Source organism: Caretta caretta, chromosome 5 (assembly GCF_965140235.1).
Source record: "Caretta caretta isolate rCarCar2 chromosome 5, rCarCar1.hap1, whole genome shotgun sequence".
In the NCBI taxonomy this organism is placed as follows: domain Eukaryota; kingdom Metazoa; phylum Chordata; order Testudines; family Cheloniidae; genus Caretta; species Caretta caretta.
In genome coordinates, this window is record NC_134210.1 from 110,150,299 (window position 1) to 110,173,431 (window position 23,133).

General features: G+C 38.7%; 1 protein-coding gene across 7 annotated transcripts in view; it reads right to left on the reverse strand.

Moving 5' to 3' along the window:
• Positions 1-23,133, reverse strand: part of ZDHHC21 (zDHHC palmitoyltransferase 21) — a 68,132-nt gene that overhangs the window by 30,548 nt on the left and 14,451 nt on the right. For all 7 annotated transcript variants that reach the window (XM_075128788.1, XM_048850322.2, XM_075128790.1 and 4 more), the window contains 3 exons: positions 19,699-19,810; positions 16,814-16,952; positions 2,200-2,316 (listed from right to left, as the gene is read on the reverse strand). In XM_075128788.1, coding sequence (XP_074984889.1) covers positions 2,200-2,316; positions 16,814-16,952; positions 19,699-19,810 — 368 coding nt within the window. The remainder of the gene's footprint in view (positions 1-2,199; positions 2,317-16,813; positions 16,953-19,698; positions 19,811-23,133) is intronic.

Genomic DNA, 23,133 nt, shown 5'->3' on the forward strand with positions numbered 1-23,133 from the left:
CGAATGCTTCAGGCAGATGGCTGCCAACTGTCAGAGTTGTGCTCTGGCAATCTTGGACTAATGCTGTTCTAACTTTCATTAGGAGCTGAAAAAACAGCTCCTGCCTAACTCCAGGATTTTGAGAAAGGATAACAGGGAGGAGGCAGCAAGCCATCTCTTTCCCCATCCATCTCCCTCCTTCAGGTGTTCAATAATGACACTCACGTGCACCTGAAGATCAAATACAATATTTTGTAATGGCTTGTAACTTTCTCTTATGACTAGAGCTGGTCATTTTTTAAAATTTTTGTATAAATCCATCTAATTTTGTAAAACCAATTTTCTTAATTGTGAAATGTTTACTGCTTTTTCAACAAGTCCTAGTTAAGATAATATTTAGCTCAATCCACAATGAAGAGCAGTATAAAGAGGTGCCACCTCATTCATCTGCCCATTGTATTCATTCAGAGTTTCTCTTCTCAGTGTATTGACAAAAATACATGTTCAGTTGTTTTTACTCCTGTTAGCCTTGTAGAACTGGCATAGCTAAGAGAGCTATGAATTATATTCCATTTGTGCCTCATTAACAAGACTGCTTATTAAGTTCCAATCACTTACACCTTGCAAACGTATTAAAGAGAATGCAGTTGCACCGAATCACTGTGGGTGTAATCTATAAAGACAATGAAGTTGCAGGGGTTTAGTTTGAGGGCCTGATTCTTTATTTCTGGTGATAAACAAGAAGGTAAGAATCCTGCTACATTACAGATCCCATGATGAGTCTGCAGGGTTGGCAGTAAAAATTAATTGAATCTTATTTAGATGAAGTTAAAATTAATCATTTCAGCATACTTGCATTATCCCTTCTCAACAACGAACACGAACTATCGGCTTTGTTTTCTATAAAGTTATAGGACGATGATTGAGCTTTTTTTTAGCAGATTGTATTATGCAGTGGTGCTAGTTTGTTTGGATTATGGAGCAGGTTAGAATTATTTAAGTTTGTAACTCAGTTTTCTTTGTAAACCTGATTTCAGCATCCCTTCTAAAAAAAGGGAAAGAAGAGTGAAACTTTAGTTTGTTGAACTCATCTAGTCACAATTTGCACAGAGGATCCAGCACAAGCATTGGAAAAAGGGCAGGAATTCTGCCTGTTCTGCTTCATCACTCTCCAAAGGCCTCTGCTCTAGCCAATCCCACTTACACCCACTCCTGTGCATCTCTGTAAATCACAAGAGAGCTTTCCAGGGGGCAGATGCTAATGTAGCATAAATACCTTAAACTGTGACTTCCCGTAATTTCAGATGTTTGGGTTTCTTTTAAATTTAGCCTCAGCTCTGAATTTCCTGGCTTAATGATTGCCTCTTGCTAACTACAACTCCTATCAGGACTTTTACCCTTAATTTATTAAAACAGCTCTTTAAAAATAAATTTGTGTTTTATCGATTTCATATCAAATTTGCTCCGTTTACAAGTATTCATTATTCTACATCACTGCCCAATAGCATGCGAGGCACTCCACAGTACAGCTTAGAACACATCAACTCTTTGCTCAAAAGACCTTACAATCTGATTTCAAGCAGTGGAATGAAGGGGGCAAACTAAACAACAAAGTGGACTTGGGTATGAAAGAACAAGGTACAGCAAAAAGGAAATTTTCCAACTGTAATGAACATGAACACAAAATATCTGCTAATAATAAGAAACCACGCTTCTGCAAACTTAACAATAGAAAACTTCAAAATATATGCTTTTATTAAACATTTAATAAAAGCTTCTTCTACCCAGAATGTATAATTAACTCATAGCCTCAAAGTGTAATTGAGGCCAAAATACTGTAAAATTTTAAAAAGGGTAACACATTTGCATACCTTTTATTGCATTATAGATCCAGAGTTACACTACATAGGAAAAAATTAATGATATAAACTCTTAACAGGGCAAAAGCCATTCACTAACTGATGGAAATAAGGAAAATATTTCCCCTATGGGTTGGTTATTCCATAACTGTTCCACTACGGAAAACTCAAGGGTTTCTTACACTTTCCCCTCCTACAGAGTACTGCCAGACAAAGATGGACTACTAATACAACAGTTCCTCTGTTCATATATTTTTATTGATTTTATATATGGTCCACACTGCCTGACAGGATGCAAATATATAATTGAGTTACAATACACTGATAAACTATCTGAAAAATCGAACAACGAAATACTTACATTGAAAATACCCATGAGTTGAGTGTAAAAGAGTCCACTTATTCCACCTAACATTATTATGCCCATGAAGGTCGATATTCTTAGCAAGGCAAGTTCATGTCTAAATACAAAGAGATCCTATGAACAAAGGGAAACAGAAAAGACTGTTTAGTTTTCAAAAATTACATGAAGAAAATGATTCCTGAACAAAGCAATAACATTAGATAAGATGTGATTCATTTATGATAAAAAGAAGATAGACATTTATGACTAAAGCAATGCATTTATATGAGCTTGGTGGTATTTTTTCAATGCATAAATGCTAAAAACTCAAAACCTATAAAATATGTGTTTTCTATTTATACATTCAGACATACAAAAAGGTGTGCTAGATTTTCAAAAAACTCAATCCACTATTTAAGGTTTGGTAGTATAGTAAGCCCTGCCAGTTTATTCCTGGCTTTTCCGCAGCAAAGCATGCCACATGCTATTCTGTACACACTTGTCTTCACAAGGAAACTCTCTCTGCTATAAGGCTTCCGTATCTTGGCTCTAGCCATAGTCTATTACATTATTTTAATAACACTTCTTAAAAAAAATAACACTTAGAGCTTGACTCAAAGATGGCACTGTAATAAAATAAAAATATAGAGTTAGGGCTGTCAAGCAATTAAAAAAATAATCATGATTAATTGTGCTGTTAAACAATAATAGAATACCATTTATTTCAGGGTGGATAAAAAACTTTTTTTTTTTTCAAAAAAATAAACAGATTTTTTTATTTAAATCAAATTTTTTTGATAAAATGCTTTTTGAAGAAAAAAACAATCTAAAGATAGTTTTAATTAAGACACATTATAGCTCAAAGATATCTCATCATGAAATAGGGACTATAAATTCTAATTCTATAGTATGAGACAATATATTCATGTAATGTTTAAGAAAAATTTTGTAAATGAGTTCCAATAGTTCATGGATTAGGGACTCAATTTTATGGGGTTCCAGAGGCTTCTGTACAGATTATTTAGGTTAATTTTTCTATGTACCCAATGGGACTCAGTGCTCAGTCTAGAAGATACCATCAGAGATGCTTAGTTTTGCAGTTCTCAAACTGTGGATTTGTGACTCCAGAGATAACATGCTTGTTAACAGCAAAAATGTTTTTAAATAAATAAATAAAATACAGGGGTGAGAAGTAACCAACCTCAACCCTATTGTCCCTCTGCAAATTTGTGTACACAGAGTCAATCCCTTACCTCTCTCTAAAAGTGCAAAGTTTCAAAAAGTTTAATGAATAGAAGATCGTTGGGGGCGGAATAGATCTGGACAAGGAGAAGAAGTCTGGAGATAAATGTGAGAAGGGAGGGATAGGCAGTAGAAACAAAAGTGAAACTCTTTGAGCAGCAGATTCCAGAAGACTTGAGGTCTTTCTGAGTGTAGTCTTCATTGATTTGAGATCTACCATACCATTCTCTCACTAGAAGGGAAAACCTGTAATGGCAGCAGGCCATAAAAGAGACCCAGTCTGGGAATATTTTAATGAAGTTCCTCTACCTGTTGATAAGACAGGTGTGCGTGCAAAATGCAAACAGTGCAACAAAGAAATGCAAGGCCTGGTTGCCTGAACGAAACAACATCATGAGAAGTGTTCCTTCTCAGGAGGAAGCTGCGTTGAAGATGATGAAAGGAACATGTCTGAACATGCAGGATCTTCAGGTTGTTAAACTTTTTTATTTCATACTTCTTTCTTAATGACTGCCTGTCTTCCTTCTGGACTATTCTTGAATTCTCATTGAGCAAAAAATATAGTTGTTACTCTACAGTACTATCATTTTAGATGAAGTTGTGATAAAAAATAAATAGATGAAATAGGCAGATCTTCCTTTTACAATTTCACCTTTAAAGTAGTACTGTCAGTGAATGGAATGAGTAATACTAAATGAGCAGTATGGTAATAATAATTAAATAACTGCATTGACTTATTTTGTTTAGGAGAATCTCAACATACAGGATTCTGAAGACTATCCACCTTCAAGATCACCATCATTTTCTATAGTTTCAGAGTTATCTGCCAATGATAGTGTTTCAGTCACATCATGTATGTCACATAGCTACAGTATATCGCCTGTAGCAAAAAGAAAAAAAAAATCTCCATCATCCAGAAACAACCATAGATAAATTTGTGATAAGAGCAGATTACAGAAAGAGGTAATTGATGAAAAAATTGCCTGGTTTATTTATGCAACAAACTCCCCTTTCTGTACGATTGAGAACCCACACTTCATTAACATGGTTCAATTATTAAGAACAGGATACAGTCCACCCAGTAGAGCAGATGTCACAGACAAATGGATAAAGTGTTAACCTGAGTAGAGCAATGGGTGGAGCAATGTCCACAATGATCCTGTTGTATGTGCTTGTGTGACAACAGAAGAAGGGAACGTCTTCCTTACAGAAACAATTGATACATCAGAAAATGAGCACACACAGCAGCATACTTACAAAAAGTAGCAGTAAAAGCTATAACAAACTGTGAAAAAAAATTCAAATGTCTAGTATGCAGCTTGGTCACAGACAATGCTGCAAATGTATCCAAGATTAGAAGAAATAATTTAGGAGAGAGATCCAAGCTAACAACATATGGTTGCAGTGCTCATTTGATGCATCTCCTAGCCAAAGACTTCAGAGTTCCAGAAATAAAGGTTAATGTTGTTGAAATTGCAAAATGCTTCCGTAACAACCACCTTGCAGCAGCTGCTCTGAAAAAAGTGGAAGGAACCAAGTTAACTCTCCCACAAGACGTGCGATGGAACTCAGTAGTGGACTGTTTTGAGCACTATATCAAGAACTGGCCTAATCTGATGACAGTTCATGAACAAAATCATGAAAAAATAGATGTCCCTGTCCCAAAGTTCTCAACATTGGTCTTAAGAGAAATGTTGAACACATGCTGAGTACCCTGAGGCCTAGTTCTGCAGCCTTGAACAAAATGCAGGGAAACAGCGGTTTTATTGTTGACACTGTTGAAATTTGGAAGGAACTTAAAAAGAGAAATATGCAATGACAGAGTTAAATTACAAGCACTAAAAAAAACTAATGGAACAAGCACTATCTCCAGCGCATTTTCTTGCAAATATTCTCAATACTCGGTTTTGTTTAACTAACAATTTTAAAATGCTATTTTTGTACATTTTTCACTGAATTCCAATTTCCATCCAAATGTACCTTGACACAAATCAACAGTAAAACATTAATCTAGTAAATCAGAAATGTGTCATTCACTATTTTCTAACATAATAAAAATATAAATATCAGCAAGCTGAATAAATGTATAAGCTATATAATTGCTTAAATAAATCACACAGAAACAGTGTATCCTCCTGTTTAGAAAAAAGTTGCACCAAATTTAGTATAAAGTTTATCTTTAATTGCAAAATACATGTTTTAATGGTTATACCACCCTGATAATCAATCTTTCTTTAGGAAAATAACTAAAAAGTACATATACAAAAATTAATTATTTAAATCAAGGTTTCCTGATTGCTAATTTTAATCATGATTAAAATTGGTGATTTAAATCAAACTAAACATAATTTCAAGTTTATTTCCTAATGCTGACACTTAAGACAGACATGTTCTTCCAGGGTTTATAACTGAAGAATTCCAGTGCTGTTTGTGAGATTAAGAACTAGAAAGAACATTTTATTATTTGTGTTACATTAGTACCCAACAGCGGTGACAAGAGCACAAACTAAATGGTAGGACTGAGGCTGGAAGTTCCATGCCCCGCAAAAATATTTCTGATCCCACCCACACAAAATCATTTCTCATCCCAAATAAAATTAACCAACTAAACAAACGGGGAATTCCCTCCCACAAGATCGCCTCTCTGCTGTAACTCCTCCTATTGCTCCACTACTATTGAAAATAAGCAGGCAACCTCTTTTGCTCTGTTCCTTACCCTCCCATCTCTTTAGTTTAGTGACAAGCCCCTCATTTCACATACTGCTCACTGCAAAAGCCCTATGTCCCCCACTCTTCCTTTTATATACATACATACATATATATTACACACACACCCCTACCCTGTCAGAGCTTCTTATTCCCTCTTTTCTTGTTGTTCACAGGCCCCTTCCCACTGCCTCCAAGTCACAGGCTGGCCAGTTCATCACTCTCTCTGCCTCAGGGTATGTCTACACAGCAAAGAAAAACCGGCAGCTGGCTCATGCCAGGCGGCTCAGGCTTCTGGGGCTTGGGCTGTAGGACTGTTTCATTGCTGTGTAGACTTCAAGGCTCAGGTTGGAACCCAAGCTGGGACTCTCCCACCACTCCAGGGTCCCTGTGTAGACGTACCCATAGGCCTTGTGATCAGTAGGAAAAACACATGTTCTTGCGATGTGGTTAGTGAACGTGGTTAAAATCCTAATGAAGACAAGGCAGTTTGCAGTTTACATATGTTAGCGCCTCGAATGGCTAAAGTGTTAAAACTACAAAATGCCTGGTTTTTAACTCATGTTAATTACCCTGTGTTCGCTAAAATGCAGTAAGAACACACTTTCTTCTCTATTGAAGACAAGACCTATGATATGCCACTAAAAATGCTAGAATCTTCCCAGCTTTCCTCTCCTTGTTACTCTTTCTACTGAAGAGAAAGAAGAAAGGTATCTGCCACAAAGTAGATGGGATTAGCTCTACTAGCTTCTTTTTACTAGCCATCACTGTTCTCAAGAGATCCAACCAAGATCCATCATTCTAGGTACTATACAACTGAGAGAAACTGATTTAGGGCCTTAAATTTGCAAAGGGATCCACATGGGCAGACCCATATTCCTGCACAGAACCCACTTGTGTCTGCCAACATTGGAACCCTTTGCAAATCTGGCTTTAACAGTAAAAATAACAGTTTATTTTCTCTGCCCTTCCTGGAAACAGAAAAACAACAACATAAAGGGAAAAGAAAGCCTACACTTTAAAATTCAGATTAAATAACCTAAAGTATTAATAATGTAGTTAGGATTTTAGATACATAGATTCCCCCAATTTATTTTATTATTTCTTTGCAGTAAGTATGAAGTAACAATTTTTCCAAACAAAACTAGCCAAGATTACAAAATTGCCAGTTTAAAGCTATTCAAAAATTAAAGCAACCAAAAATTAAAGCAACTTAAAATAAAGTCTAATCAATTTTGGACAGATCTTCACCTCATTCAAGCAGTGGTCAGGACTCTCCTTGCCTCTATGCAACACGAGTACCATGCAACCACAATCTGACCCCAAAGGTTCACTTACCCAATCACATTCCATAACATGCTCAAGGACAATGCTTCACAAATAGATCATGGAGTTGCATAGCTTGTAAGTCATGATCACATTAACACAGTGGCTCCCCAACAGCCTGTTCCTCCCCATCACCACACAGATTCCTATGGTTCTCGGATTCCTTGTGCAAAAATATGGACAAACCTGCGAAGCAGTGGCAAGAAACTTGGGCTGAAAGACTGACAGAACAAATGTCTGTAGGCTTATGCTAAAGCGTATTACAGGCCAAGAGATATTCCTTCTCCATCTTAATAACAGTTGCCAAAGACATTCTGAAAAGAACCATTCAGGGTGGTGAACAGCTTCAAACAAGCATGCTTGAAATCCACAGCAGAATCCAGCATCATTCACTGCAAAACAGTTTTCATCCTTTTCCAAGATCATCCACATCTGGGGAAGGAGGCTAGCCACACATGACACACAGTGTCAAGGATATGGCCAGTTCCTTTCCCCAATTCAGCCCAGGCTCACTAAGATATACAGATATACTGAGAGAGACCTGCAAATTATACCCTTGTCTTGCCCCTCTTAGATGGGGAGTCTAGAGCAACAGAAACCCTTTTGACTGAGACTGCCAGCAACTCACAGAAAAAAATAAAATACATCGAACATACTCTAGTCTGTCAGTCCCTAAAAAGAAATGTTCCCTGATGCATCAGATCTTGCTAGCCACCACCTAGTATCAAATAGCTCTTCTCTGAGTAAATGTTTGTTTCAAAGCTAGCTAAAAACTGACTCCAAACATCTGTCTACAGGCAATAACTAGATCCTTCTCATTCAGATTTCAAACTGGGATTAGGAACAGAAACAAAAACAGAAACTATGTTTCTGCTTTACCCATGGAAATCACTCATACTCTTGGATCTCTATCTACCAGAGAACACTTTTATCCCACCTTAGAGTGGCAGTAGGGGTCCAGACAAAAAAACACACACACACAGAATCCTTCCTCAAGGGTTGTACTCAGAGTTAATGATTGGCAACAGTGCTTCTGCTATCAAACCCTTGCCTTGAAGAAGCACAGAACTATAATCTCTCCTTTGATCTAATCGATATTTACATGCAGGTGTTTGGAGACTGTAAGATTTGTAAGATTTCAACTGCCAACAATATCCACTGAACACAATTCTGTCATTCACAACCTACCATATCTTCATCGTCTCCCAATTATCCCAGCATCTGGGCAAGATCAGCACATGGATGAGGAAAAACTGGATGACGAGATTATGCTGGTAGACACAGACACACACACACACACACACACACACACACACACAGAAGGCTGTCTACAGAAATGTTGTCTACACTAGGCAAAGACTGACGTCCATATATTGTGAAAACATTCTGCAGTTTGGGGGTGCAGTTTTGACACTATGGCTTAGAATTGGAGTCTCACCTAGCTGCATCTGCACCAAATGAATTCTAACATCTTTAATTGGCTAGGAGACAGTGTCCCATCCTTGTAGATGATGACTTGGCTTCAATGTACACACACTCATTATCTCCCAACCAGATTATTGCAATGCAATTTATTCCAACATCAAAATATCAACTCTGAAAATAACTCAGAGGTGCAGAATGCCGGAGCACGCTTCCACAACAACACTGGTTAGCAACGCTGTTTACTTCATTAGCTTCCTACAGATCACCACACTAAGCAGGATGGCCTCTTATTGTCCAGACAAGCTTACAGGGTCAGGGAGGCACTGGGGTTAAATGGCAAGCAGCTAAAGGTCACCCATGAAAGGTCAGCATGGGTGAGAAGCAGGCCTCTTTTTACTTTGCCTTGCACACAACCCTACCCTCTATTTCTATGATAATTATTGTTTCCATGGGGTATCTATTTCTCATTACTCTGTCTGTATTGCCAACTGTGATAAGGCAGGGTGCTACAGTCCCAGCTCCTGGGGATGCAGCACCTCGCAACTTGAAAGCAATTGTATGAGACCCTGCTATTGGCAAATCCTTGCAGTTGAACAGTACATTTAATTTGTTGATGATTTTTACGATTACGATTTGTAAATTGGCCCTAGCAACATGGATCAGATTCCCCTTTATAGAGAGAAAAATGAATGGGGATTGAATCAGGTAGATAGTGCTCCCAACCCTACAGAGGTCAGGGGTTGGGATAATGCCTTTTTTTGTGCAAATTCAGCATCAGCCTTGGATTTGTAATGAGGCCTGTGCACTGGCACAAGGCCTGGTGGTTGCTACATGCAGTGGGTTGACTGCCTAACCATACATCAGGTCTTCGAAAAATGCAGGCTTGATTGACATAGGCAAGGCTATGATGCTCATCACTTTGAGCAAAGGAGGGAAAGCTGGTGACAGTTCAAAGTAGGAGATATCTTTTCAAAGTTAAAGGTTCAATAAAGTTGCAGCCACTTAGCCAAAAGATTTTTAATTCTTGTCTTGTCTGCACACTTATTTGGCCACTGTCACTCGCAAGTTTAGGTCCTTATTTTTAAGGCTTTGCGTGCTCTGGGTTGAGGATTCCTAAAAAAGCAACTTTATCCTTTGGGGATCAGGACTACCCTCAACTACTCCAATCGTATTTTCAGTATCATGTGTGGGAGACAGAGCTTTCAGAAGAACTGGCCCCAGGCTCTGAGATTTACTCACATAGGTACTTAGAATGAGAACAAGCCTGACAAATTTACAATCAAAATGGAATCTCACTTCTTTGATCTCACTTTCCTGTTAACACATAATATATATAAAAATTAATATGCCAACAGAAGAAAGTAAAACACATACACATGACTTTTCCCTCTGGGGGAGGGATGAAGAGGAAACCTCATATGACACTGCTAGTCTGCTTGTTTATTTTCAATTCTGGAAGTCTCTCAGATATCATGGTGATGAGCTCAATATAATAACCTGGATAGAAGAAGATAGGATAGAATAGAGAACAAAACCACAGACAGTCAGATAAACAAGCCAGATATCTCTAATAAAAAAAAAGTTTACCAAAAAGTAATATAATTTGTCACTCTTAGCATAAAAATGAAAACACAAACGACTATTAATCTGTTTTACCTTTAGCCAGACAGCAGCCTTTCAATATATCCTTTCCCCAAAACACTATTTTCTATTATAGCATATTTTATCTTCTTTCCTAGGTTATTCAGGATTCCTAAATAGTGCTTACAATTGTACTGGAGGGAGGGTTCAGAACTCTTACATCCTGTAAATTGTAATTATGACCCTAAAACAGCCAGTTTCCTATAACACTCAGGGTAGAATTTCACATCTCATTTTCCAAAATAGCGTGGCATAGTCTTAGGATACGTCTACACTGCCCGCCCAATCGGTGGGTAGTGATCGATCTATTGCGTCTACTGTAGTCGCGACAAATCAATCCCTGATCGCTCTGCCGTCGACTCCTGTACTCCACTGTGGCGAGAGGCAGAAGCGGAGTCGACGAGGGAGTGGCGGCAGTCGACCCCGCGCCGTGAGGACGCGAGGTAAGTCGATCTAAGATATGTCGACTTCAGCTACGCTATTCTCATAGCTGAAGTTGCGTATCTTAGGTTGATCCCCACCCCAGTGTAGACCAGGACTTAGAACAAACAATTAATAGAGGTAGATACATTATTTATCCTATTAAAGGGATTTTTATTGAAACAGTTATTAGATATCCCATCTGTTTGGAAGCTTAAAGCATGATTTAAACTTACTGGCTTCAGTTTTAATATATTCGTATACTCTGCTCTTACAAACATTAATGTACTGCCTCACAACCCTTTCCTTTTCAAATCCTCTGTGAAGTAATGTCATGTCCTTTTTATGGATGGGGAAAACTGAGGCCTAGGTAGGTCAGATAATAAACACCTTGCTCTTATGTTGTGCTTTTCCCATCAGCAGATCTCAGCACACTTTACAAAAGATGTCAGTATCATTATCCACATTTTACAGATGGAGAAACTGAGGCACAAAGAGGTGTAGTGACTTGCCCAAGAAACCCAGCAGGCCAGTGGCAGTCAGGAATAGAACCCAAGTCTCCTGAGTCCCAGTCCACTGCTCTATTCACTAAGGGCATGGCTACACTTGCACATTTAGAGCACTTTGAGTTAAACCAGCCTTTGTAGAGCGCAGTAGGGAAAGCGCTGCAGTCTGTCCACACTGACAGCTGCAAGTGCACTGGCGTGGCCACATTAGCAGCTCTTGCAACAGCCACAGAGAGCAGTGCATTGTGGTAGCTATCCCAGCATGCAAGTGGCTGCAACGTGCTTTTCAAATGGGTAGGGAGTGGGGTGGAGTGTGACAGGGAGTGTGTTATGTGTATGTGGGGGGAGAGAGTGGGTTTTTGGGGGGGCTGAGAGCATGTCAGCATGCTGTTTTGTAAGTTCAGACAGCAGCAGACCCCTCCACCCCCTGCCCCTCTCTCTCTCACACACACACACACAGCATTCCACAGTAATGGTTTGCTTTGTCTCTGAGCAGATAAGCATGCTGGTTGTCAGAAATGGAGCTTTCAAAGGGCATATCCGCATTCCTGCAGCGATTCCAAAACAATGACAAGAGTGGCCACTTGACTTAAGGGGATTATGGGACATGTTTCCAGAGGCTGATCAGAGCGCAGTAATGCAACACCTCATTCAAACTGACGCCCGGGCGTTTCAGCCAAGGCGCACCATGTGTTAATCTTCTCGCTGAGGTGGAGTACCAGGAGCGCTCTAGCCGTGGAGTCAGAGCGCTCTACATGCCTTGCCAGTGTGGACGGGTAGTGAGCTAGAGCGCCTGGGGCTGCTTTAATGCGCTCTAACTCACAAATGTACCCAAGCCCTAAGTCACACTTAGGGCTTATCGATGGAGAGTTAGTGCACAGCAAGCTAGGGTGTAATCTACAGCTCCCTAATGTATCACACAAGAACTAGCCATATAGACCCTGCTTACCATGCACTAAAAATTCCATAGTGCACACCGACCCTACTCTCATTTCGAAGTGGAGTAGATAAAAGTGCACTAGGGAACTTTCAGTGCACGGTAGCAGGATCCACATGGTCAGTTAGTGCATGGCATCCTAGCAAGCTGTAGATTTACATTGCAGCTTGCCACACACTAATTCTCCACAGAGTTGCTTAAGATCACACAGGAAGTCAGTAGCAGACCTGGGAATAGAATCCAGGTCTCTAAATGCCCATTACAGTTTTCTAACCACAAAACTATGCTCCTTCTCATACATGTGGCGCATGAATCTTGTCTTTTACTTCTAAAAAATATTTGTATTTTATGTAAACGATGTCTTCCATTTTTCCTCTTCGGAGGCTATACTCTGGAAAGCTGTAATGTCGGGCAAATCCTACTACACCACTACCATACTCTACTCTAGAACCACTAAACATTGCAGGAGGTGGAGTGCAGGAGAGACAAGGAGGAGTAACAGCAGGAAAGGCTTTTAAGACAAAAACATTTTTCTCCAGTACAAGTCAACCTGGAAAGAGAGATGGTTTTCATTCCTCTCTTCTTGCTACTTTGGGAGTCGAAATCTTTCCTAGAAATCATGGATTTATTAAATTCGATAATTTAAAGAAAATACAAAACTAGGAAGATTAGAGTTTTCTATCTTTTGCAAATCATCAGAGCTAGCTGAGGAATTTGATCACTGTCTTATTTGAATTAGATGATGCTTCCTGCAAGGGTCTTGCATAGAAGTCAACACTGTTTTCATTTCTTTCCTATATTCAGTTGTTCTTCAGTTTCAGCAGTAATAGTACTCCTCCTACTGGACAAACAGAAGCAATAATTGCAATCTGTCATTCAGACACCACTCAGGCTACAAAGAGCCAAACATGCTACGTAATAAACTGACTATGTACTTAAAGGAAGTGACTTTGGTGGTATCATACTACAATTTCATATTTCTATTCAAGTAGGTGGCTTCTTGAACTATTCCAACTACTGCCCCGCTTAATAAACTGAAGTGAAATCTGTTTTTGGTTTGGTTTCTAAAATCATAAAAATAAAAATGGAGGTTATGCATTGGACACAAAATTTAAAAATATAGTGAGGCTGGTATAATATATACAAAGTGCTGAGGTACACACTGAGCATATTTTCATATTATACTAACAAAATACTACATAGTATTGTGTTCTTCTATACTATTAAAACAGCTTTATTTTCATCCCAATCTTATGTTTTTGTACCATGTATACCAAAGAATAAAAATAAAACAAAGTGAAGGCATGTAGCCAAAAATTTCACAAGTATTCTTAATGAGCCAGGAGAAAACTAATTCCAGATGGCCAATTTTTTAAAATGTATCCACTGTTTGGATTTCATGGTAAATACATGCCCTTACAGATGAAAGAAATGAAACCTCTTGATTAAAACCAGAATTTCTACAAAGAATGGCACTCCTGAGAAAGGTAGAATACGCTCAGGTCTCTGGATTACTGTGGCATTTCAAGGTTAATTTGTGTGGGAAGATTAAAAGAATTTTGCAAGTGGTTTTCTTAAATTCCTAACTAATTGTGACCAAGTACTCTTGATGTTCCTGTTCTTCTGGTGCCCAAAGGGATGGATGTATGATTATGTGGCACACTGTTATGTGACCTGAAGTCCTCAGCAACACTATCAGTAGGGCCCTACCAAATTCGCGGCCATGAAAAATGTGTTACAGACTGTGAAATCTGGTCTCCCCCATGAAATCTGGTCTCTTGTGTACTTTTAACCTATCTAAACTATACAGATTTCATGGGGAGACCAGCGTTTCTCAAAATGGGGCTCCCTCCCCAAAAGAAAGGGGGGAGGATTGCAAGGTTATTGTGTGCGTTGGTGTGTCTCAGTATTGTCATCCTTACTTCTGTGCTTCAGAGCTGGGTGGCCAGAGAGCGGTGGCTGCACACCAGGTGCCCAGTTCTGAAGGCAGTGCCCCACCTGCAGCAGCGCAGAAGTAAGGGTAAAAATACCATACCATGCCACCCTTACTTCTGCACTGCTGCCTTCAGAGCTGGGTCAGGACCACTACAGTTACAACACTGTGAAATTTCAGATTTAAATATCTGAAATCACGAAATTTACAATTTTTAAAATCCAATCACCATGAAATTGACCAAAATGGACCATGAATTGGTTGGGACCTAACAATCAGAAATCAATCAAATGGGACTCTGATGTCATCTTCCAAGCTGAAATATTGGCTGGATTCCCAAACAAATTATATTTATTTTTCCTTTCTTTAATTTCAGCCACCAATCCTGCAGATGAAAAACAAAGAAGAGGTAAAGACTATCAGCTCAATACTAGCCTTCTGAAAGCAAATCTGAAACAATTAGTAACAGGCGACACCTGCAGTCTCTATTAAACAAATGTACACAAAATGTCTATTTGTTTACTTCTTTGTACTGTATGACACAACATACTGTACCAGGGACTCAATTTTTAAAAAGTACGTGCCTGATAAATATCCTGATTCCACATCTGGGCACTTTATTCGGCACACGGGTGAGTAAAAACACGCTTTTTTGAGGCTCTTTGATGATTTAAGACCCTAAACGTGGGATCTGGATGTGTTATTTAGGCAATCACATGAAACTAGACTATGGTTATTGTACCGTCTGTCTATATAAGTCTGCTCCTCATCTGCCACATTGACTGTATATAGATGCATAAATATTAAGGATAAACATGTTTCCATTCATGTGCAGAAAAAAACAGATTGGAATTTATTAATATATTTAATATACTGAACTACCCACGCATTTGATAATATAATTCTTAGAAAACTAAAATAAAGAGAGAGATCTACTCATTTTAAGATAGATAATTCTTAAAAGTTATACTGTCAGTGTTGGGAGGCCTGAACATGGCAAAATTTACGTAATTTCCCATTACGTCGCCTCACCCCAAAAAACAAATCGTTTTCCTTTAAAAAGCAAAGCTGAAAATCCAAGATTTGAGTAAATCAACTAAGTAGAATGCAATTACTTAAAGGAAATTAAATAATTACATTAAAACATTTTGACAACAGCATTTAAAGGGCTCCTATAAATATGGAGGATATACTCAAAACCATTAAAATACATTGTCAGATACATGTCAAGAGTCAATTGTCTGCACCATTCAAAGATTTTATCTTAGGAAAATAAATTCACTTTACTACATTGTAAGGGCCAATTCTGCAGTTCGTATGATTATACAGCATTCTCTCTGAAGTCAATGGGAATTCTGTATGTATGAGGCCTTAAGTGAGTGTCAGATAGCTAAGCATTAAACTCATTTTACAGATAATGAAGTGACCCAGTAAAACTGGAGATATTCTCGAAGCAGTCTACATTTTAGGGAATGTGTTTTATTCATTTAGAAAAGCATCTACTATCCAGAAACAAGGCTATATGAGAGGAGGAGACAAGTAACTAGCTCCATATAAGCACTGAAACTTTAAGAATTTTAAAGCATTTGAACTTAAACAAGTGTATTCATGTCTGTGACAGAAAATCCAATTTGATTAATTTAGTTTAAGACTGAAAATCTATTTTGAGAGAACACCCATAACTATATTATAAATAAGGCAAAATATTTTCAAAGTGATCTGCAAAAAAAATCAAAAAATTTCAGTAGAAAGTACTGAATGTCCCCAGCAGTAAGAGGGGCATTTCAACATGTTAATAACTTACGCTTAGCACATTTTACCCCTTCTTGCATGTCCAAAGAGTACAGCTCCCCATATTTGCCAGCTGCTATCTGATGCTTCACCTCTGCATGTACTTCACTAAGGACATCACATCACCATAGATCAAAATGGAAGTATACAAGATGCTTATAAAGATAAGCCCCATTCTTTTCTGGTACTGTGCCTTTTTCAGAACGTTTGATATTCTTATGTTTTACCATTTAGGATACAAAATAAGATAATAAAATTTTAAGTTTTCACGTCAGGTACTTTGGATGGAAAAGGTACATATTAAGTAAATTATCTTATGCATGGACTCCCCCACGTAACAGGTGTAGGAGAGGCATTTCAACAAACTCAGAAGTTACTCAGGAAAAAAAAAAAATTTAACATTTGCAGATCACTTTTAAAGAAGTCTAATTGTTTTTCTCCCTGTTTTACAAGGCTTCCATCACAACTAAAATCTTGTTTGTATTTAGGAGAAAATCTGCTCCTCTTTACAATTGTCATTCCTTTACTTACCAGGAGAGTATTTGCCCATTTGTAATATCAGCCTTGATTTTCCCTACTCTAGTATTCATCATCATGTGTATATAAAACAGTAGAAATTTTTTGGCTTTTAGATTTCAGAATAAATTGCATTACAATTGCAATATTAAATATTTACCCTATTTTATGTAAGGATAAGATTCTTACCCAGTTAACTTTTTTCAGGGGCAGAAAATAATAATAGTGGCAGAAATCAAGTATCAATGTATAGGAACTAAGAAGCTGAGTGTAGAAGCATAGCTGCAGAAACAGCCAATGATTGTCTTCACCAACACAATTGTTAATCCTGCAACAAAACAAAGCAAATACACAAGGCTTTTGAAATGTTATAGTTAGGCATGATACGTACCAAAGACAAAACAACTTAACTTATTTATAAATGCATTGCTGGATACAGTAACGTATAGGCCATATGCAACTACAACTGAATACCCGCAGCATCCATTCTGCAGAATGATGTGCCTTCTCTATTAAAGCAATAGCAACCCTACTGTCGTTAAAAATTTGCCTGCATTTTCATTTGGTGCATAGGATGCAAGACTGGAATTTCTCTGTTAAAATAGGTTTCAGAGTAACAGCCGTGTTAGTCTGTATTTGCAAAAAGAAAAGGAGTACTTGTGGCACCTTAGAGACTAACCAATTTATTTGAGCATAAGCTTTCATGAGCTACAGCTTATGCTCAAATAAATTGGTTAGTCTCAAAGGTGCCACAAGTACTCCTTTTCTTTCTGTTAAAATACAAATTTAAGGGTAAGCTCTTCAGGGCAGGAAACATGTTTACCTTTCTGTTTGTACAGCACCTAGCATAAGGGGGCCCTGATCCTGATCAGGATTTGAGAGCATTAAAACAACAAAAAAACCCAAAAAACGAGTTTTGGTTGTTTCTCAAAAGTACAGAATTGTATTAGTTGATTATGTTCATATTTCACGTTACTACATACACTGATAATGTAGAATTGTACATGCGTCTTCTGAAGAGACTCAAAATGGAAAAAAAATCTCTTTTTGCCTTAAACACCAAAGATAATCCCACGCAATTGTAAAAACATTTCAAAATTATAAAACAGCCTGCAAAAATGTCACAGCAATTCATATTTTTCTACCACTTACTAACACAGATTACAATCTAAAGTGATACAAAATTGACTTTTTTCTATATAAATTTACATAAATTCAATTCAGAAAGTGGAAAATTGGGAATGCAAATACTATACATATCGATAAATGCTGGAAACTATGGTTTAACTGCCTTATGATCAGGGAGCAGTCCCCAGACAGAAAAAAAAAAAATCTCAAATATGCAAGAGAAAAGTTGGAGGAAAGAGAAGGTGTGGCACCCAACAAAACAAGAATATACCCCAACTTCCTTATTAAAACAGTGTCAAACAATCCTGACAGTTCAGATATTTCAACTTTCCTAATTAACACTTTCAACAATCTACGCTACAAAAGTTTTACTGGTATAAATATATCAGTTAGGAGTGTGATTTGCTTTTTAATTATACTGGTACAAAGACTAGTATAGATACAGTTATACTGGTATAAAAGGTGCCGTACACCAATATAGTTTATTTTACTTCCCAAACCAGAAAGAAGTTATAGTGGTAGAAGCAGTGGTGTAGCTAAGCTAGGAAAACTGGGTGGGCTTTTGGGTGGGCGAGCAATGATGGGGGGCAACGTGCCCCCATGGGGGTTATGGTTTTGTGGGGCCTGGGCCAAGACAATTGGGGGTCCCTCCCCTCCCCACCTCTTCCACCTGCAGTCCCTGCATGCTCCCGCCAGGGAGCAGGGTCCAGGTAAGGGGGCTTGCCCTGCTCTACTCGTTTGTCTGTCACTCCCATCAGGGAGCGGGGTCCAGGCGTGGGGGCTTGCCCCGCTCTGGCTGTTTGTCTGTGGGGTCTGGGCACGGAGGCTTAGCCCGCTCCAGGGGCTTGCCCTGCTCCGCCCACCAGCGGGGTCCAGAAGCCATTTGGGTGGGCCTGGATGGTAAGTGGGTGGGCCACGGCTATGCCCCTGGGTAGAAGTACTTTTCTATTGGTATAACTGCATCAACAATAGAGGGTGGGAAGAGGGGTTGCTGCTTTAACTATACCGATCAGTTAAAGAGAGAGACTTTCTAGTGTAGACAAGCTTCTATGGCCAGATCGACACCAAAAAGTTAGGTTGCCTCAGCTATGTTGCAAAGGGGTGTGAAAAATCCACACATTTAAGCAATGTAGTCAAGCTCTCCTAACTCCCAGAGCAGACATCATCAGGTTGACAGAAGAATACTGCCTCTCGGGGAGGTGGATTAACTACAGTGACAGGAGACTCATTATAGTCAATATATGGATAAGGAGCGTCCCCACTGAAGTGCTGCAGTGTTTCTAGTTAAGACACAGCCTAATCCATATATTGACTCTAATGAGAATTGGAGCAAGCCCACAGAAATCTAACAAATTAACTACCACCACAAAATATTCAAACTGTTTTGGGTTTTTTTTTGGTTTTTTTTTTTAAAGTCATCCCCTGGCACTTTAAACTTTTAATTTGTAGCACCAACATGAGAAAATGCAAAACAAGCTTTTATATTTCATTTATTTGAAAGCAAATTATCTCACCATCTCACAAAACTAAATTGTGATTATCTGATTTTTACATTGAAGCTGCTCAGCTCTAGCAATTTTGTTTTTTAAAGTTGCATTTCCCAACATTAAACATTTCTTTCATCAAAATTTGTGAAAGTTCCAGGAGCATCTCATACTGGCATCCAGCAACATGACAAAACAGTAATGATTATATGTTATATAGCAAACAATTCTCACTATCAATGTTTGATTGCATAGGCACAGGCACATCTCAATGAAAATCCTATCTACCCTCCTGCATTAGATACCTTTAATGATGAAGTCTTACGGTCAGAAAGAGAATGCTTCAATAAGAATTGTACTGTAGTAAAAGTACCCTGATCAAAAAACTGCATTTAAACAAACAGTAAATAATGAAAGTTTCTGTGCAGCAAGAACTTATTGCGTCAATGGATCCAGTCTTACCACGGACAGTGGTGATCCATCCTCCTAACACAGTGTCCACAGCGACTGCAGTGATGGGATCGCTTTGGTCTCATCATATTACATTTATTACATAGCTCCCAAAATTCTCGTTCTAGAGAGAAAATTGAAACCAAATTAAATAAAAATGAATGTCCGCTGAAGTGCCACTAGTTTTCAGATCTCAACGGGTACACATGCTTGAGCTTCTGGAAAAAATATATTCTTCCTACAGAAATCAGCATGCAAGAACCTCTCCCCCACTCTTCTTTCAACTGCTCTAGGATAGTTGGCATACCTCTACCATTGTGGTCTGATTTTTACTCCTAATCCCCATCTTGCCCTACTATTTTTCAGAGTCGTCAATACAACATGAAACTGCTGGCTAGGAACAAGGCAAGAACTGGGAAATAAAGAATTTTTGTGTTTCTAAAACTATTCTCAGTTCCACTTGGATTGCTTTTTTTCTAGCACATATCACCAACAGTGTCAGCTCTAAAGCTCAGCCAGAGTATCAAATCCCACTGCCATCCCCAGCTCAATCCAAAAGAACTGACCAGTAAAATAATAAAATACAAAATAGATTTATGAAAGGTCTTCCACTGCAGGATCTCAAAGTGCTTTAAACATTAAACAAATATCATAACATCCAACAAGTAGGAATTTTATGGATGAGGAACCTGGAGGACAGAGAAGGTGTATACTAAGTTTGGGAGCTAAACTTGAGATACGTAGGGACTGACTTTCAGAGGTACTGAGCTCCCACAACTCCAGCTGAAGTTAACATGAGCTAATATTGCTAGCATTTCTGAAAATACAGGTCTTATTTGCCTCAAGTTGGCTATCTAAAACCAGTGGACACTTTTGAAAATTTAGGCTCAGAGAGTTGGCGAAGATCGCATTGTTTCTAGGATGAAAACACACTGACACCTTAGTGCTGTCAATCATTTAAAATGTATTTTACTTAATTTTTTTTTTAAAGGAGTGCAGTAAAGGTGTTATGGAATAAGTCCAAAATCATTAGTCTATAATTTCTATTTGTAACAAGTGCCATCATCCTTTTTATTTTTAATCTGAGAAAAATCAAAACTTATAAAAGGAAAGCTACACCAGTTTTCATTGCAACACATTCTGAAAGTTTACATGAGGAAATGCTTTTCACTATAATCAGTGATGTATGGAACACATTTTAAAATTCAATTTGGCACTTTTTGAGCCTCCTGCTGGCAGCTCCCATCTTTCCCATTTTGCAGAAAAATGATATTTTCACCCTGGAAGTACCGAAGCCCAATACCCAAGATCACTGAACTAGTAATAATGAGAGATGGAAACTGATTTACAATCTGTTCCCATAAAGCCAGTGTCACAAAGGTGTCACTCTTTAATAAGACAGCTACTGTTAACAGGGGGCTCAGAAACACCCGAAGCTAGTTTTCAAATACAAGTTATACTACGCAAAAAATGTATTTCACCATATCAACCTACACAATACCATAGAGCTGAAGTGAAGCTTAAATACGATTTTTTGGTCTCAGTCCTGTCACTAATGGGACTAGATGCAAAAACATGATCACAATTGTCCCTAATTGCCCAGTTGTCAGCTGTATCCGCAGAGCTCACTAAATGAATAAGGCATGGAGAATGAACTAGACTCTCAGTTGCAGGACATGACTGCAATGTCTCAGCATGCTGCCTGGGCTAAGAACAACTATACCTTCCTCCCACTAAGGAAAAGGGTGGTGATGATGGTACACACTCAGTTGGGAAGTATGGCATTTAGAGGTCTGAAGCCCAATGCCAGCAGAAAGGCTAAGACTTAAAGCAAACATACCAGGAAACCAAAGATAGCAACCTGCAAGTCCAGTGCCAGGTAGACTACTTATCCATTCCATGAGGAACTGGACATGATATTTAGCAAAGATCCCACCAATAAGCTAAACATGGGACTGGACAGCAGCAGAGCTCTTAGAGACAAGACAATGACAAGACCTCTGACAATCAGGAGAGCCCAAATCCGGAGAAGAAGTGGCAGCCCCTACCAGTCACGAACAGATCCAGGAGCATGAGCAACAGCACCCTGAGGCAGAGAAAGTGAATGAACAAGCTTTACCATCATTGCCTGCCATCCCCATCATCTTCTGGGACCCCAGAAATTTCTACCTAATCCTGAGATATGTCCTGACCAGGCTAGAGAGAGGGAGCCAGATGACATAACCACCTCCAGTTAAATCTGGCCTATCACCTGGGATGTGAGACTTTGCCACCCTGCCTCCCCCAATGTGTCCTTTTCCTTCCCCATTTTGTTTCTTCTCTTTCCTATCTCTCTTATTTTAATTTCTGCCTAACAAAAGTCTGTCTTAACCAGCCAAGACTGTATATTTTGCAAGCCTGTGACCAGAAAGAGGAAGCTGAAAGCAATGCCGCAAACAGACCAATGGTAGAACAAGTTTACTAGATCTCAGAGTTGCTCATAAAACCATGTGCCATGCCTGTGTTTCTTCAGCAGTGAAGTTGCAAGTGAGAGTCAACGCCACAGACTGAAGCTCCATCTTTGCTCTTTTTATCTCTCTCCTTTTGTGTGCGTCTTGTTTTGTTTTCTAGGAAACGGGATCAGACTTCAGCAACAGCAGCTCTAGCCCATCTCAACTAACTTCTTTTCTTTTCCTCAAAAGGACCTTATTAACATCTTTAATACCATTTAAGAGGTTGACAAAAAAGGGGTTGTTTCCTTCTAAAAACTCTCCATGGCCAAAGTAAAATGCAATACGAAATGTTAAAAATGACAGCCTTACTTAATACTTCACATTTCAAATGCTTTAACTGTTTGTCCTTCTTTTTCTTTAATAAAAAGTTTTAAAGGATTTTTAATGGTGAGTTTGCCACAGTACTAAGCAGACAAAGGTCTCTGTATACCAAACCGTGTTTAAAACTGCTTAATGTTGGACAGTTTCAGGGTCAAGTTAACACCTTTAACTCTTGGGGCCATATATTTCCAACAACATTAATGCCACAACACCATTAGTGTCATATTACTAGAGAGAAGAGTTCCACTTTGGCCTCTGAGGAAGAGTTACGTTTTTAAAAAGTCCTCACTTGCGTTTTTCCAAATCAGCTGATCTTGATGTCCAAAAATCTCCCGTAGTGATACACTGAGGCCTACATCACCAGGTATCCCTTCCCGCTAATGGGCTATGCGGATTGATGGAGTAGCATAAACAGTTACTTGGGTTGCTCTTGATCACATGCCCTTGCAACACAGCGTATGACCTTGCTAACCTCTATCACAACAGCACCAACACTAGATTTTCCAAACCCTGTTTGGTTTTCAAGGGAGTGGTTGCAAACAAGGCTAGTAAGCTTCCAACAGCTATTAAAACTAATATTAGAGATTATGCAAAGCAACCAACATTGTATTATTTAGAAACATCTTGCAATATA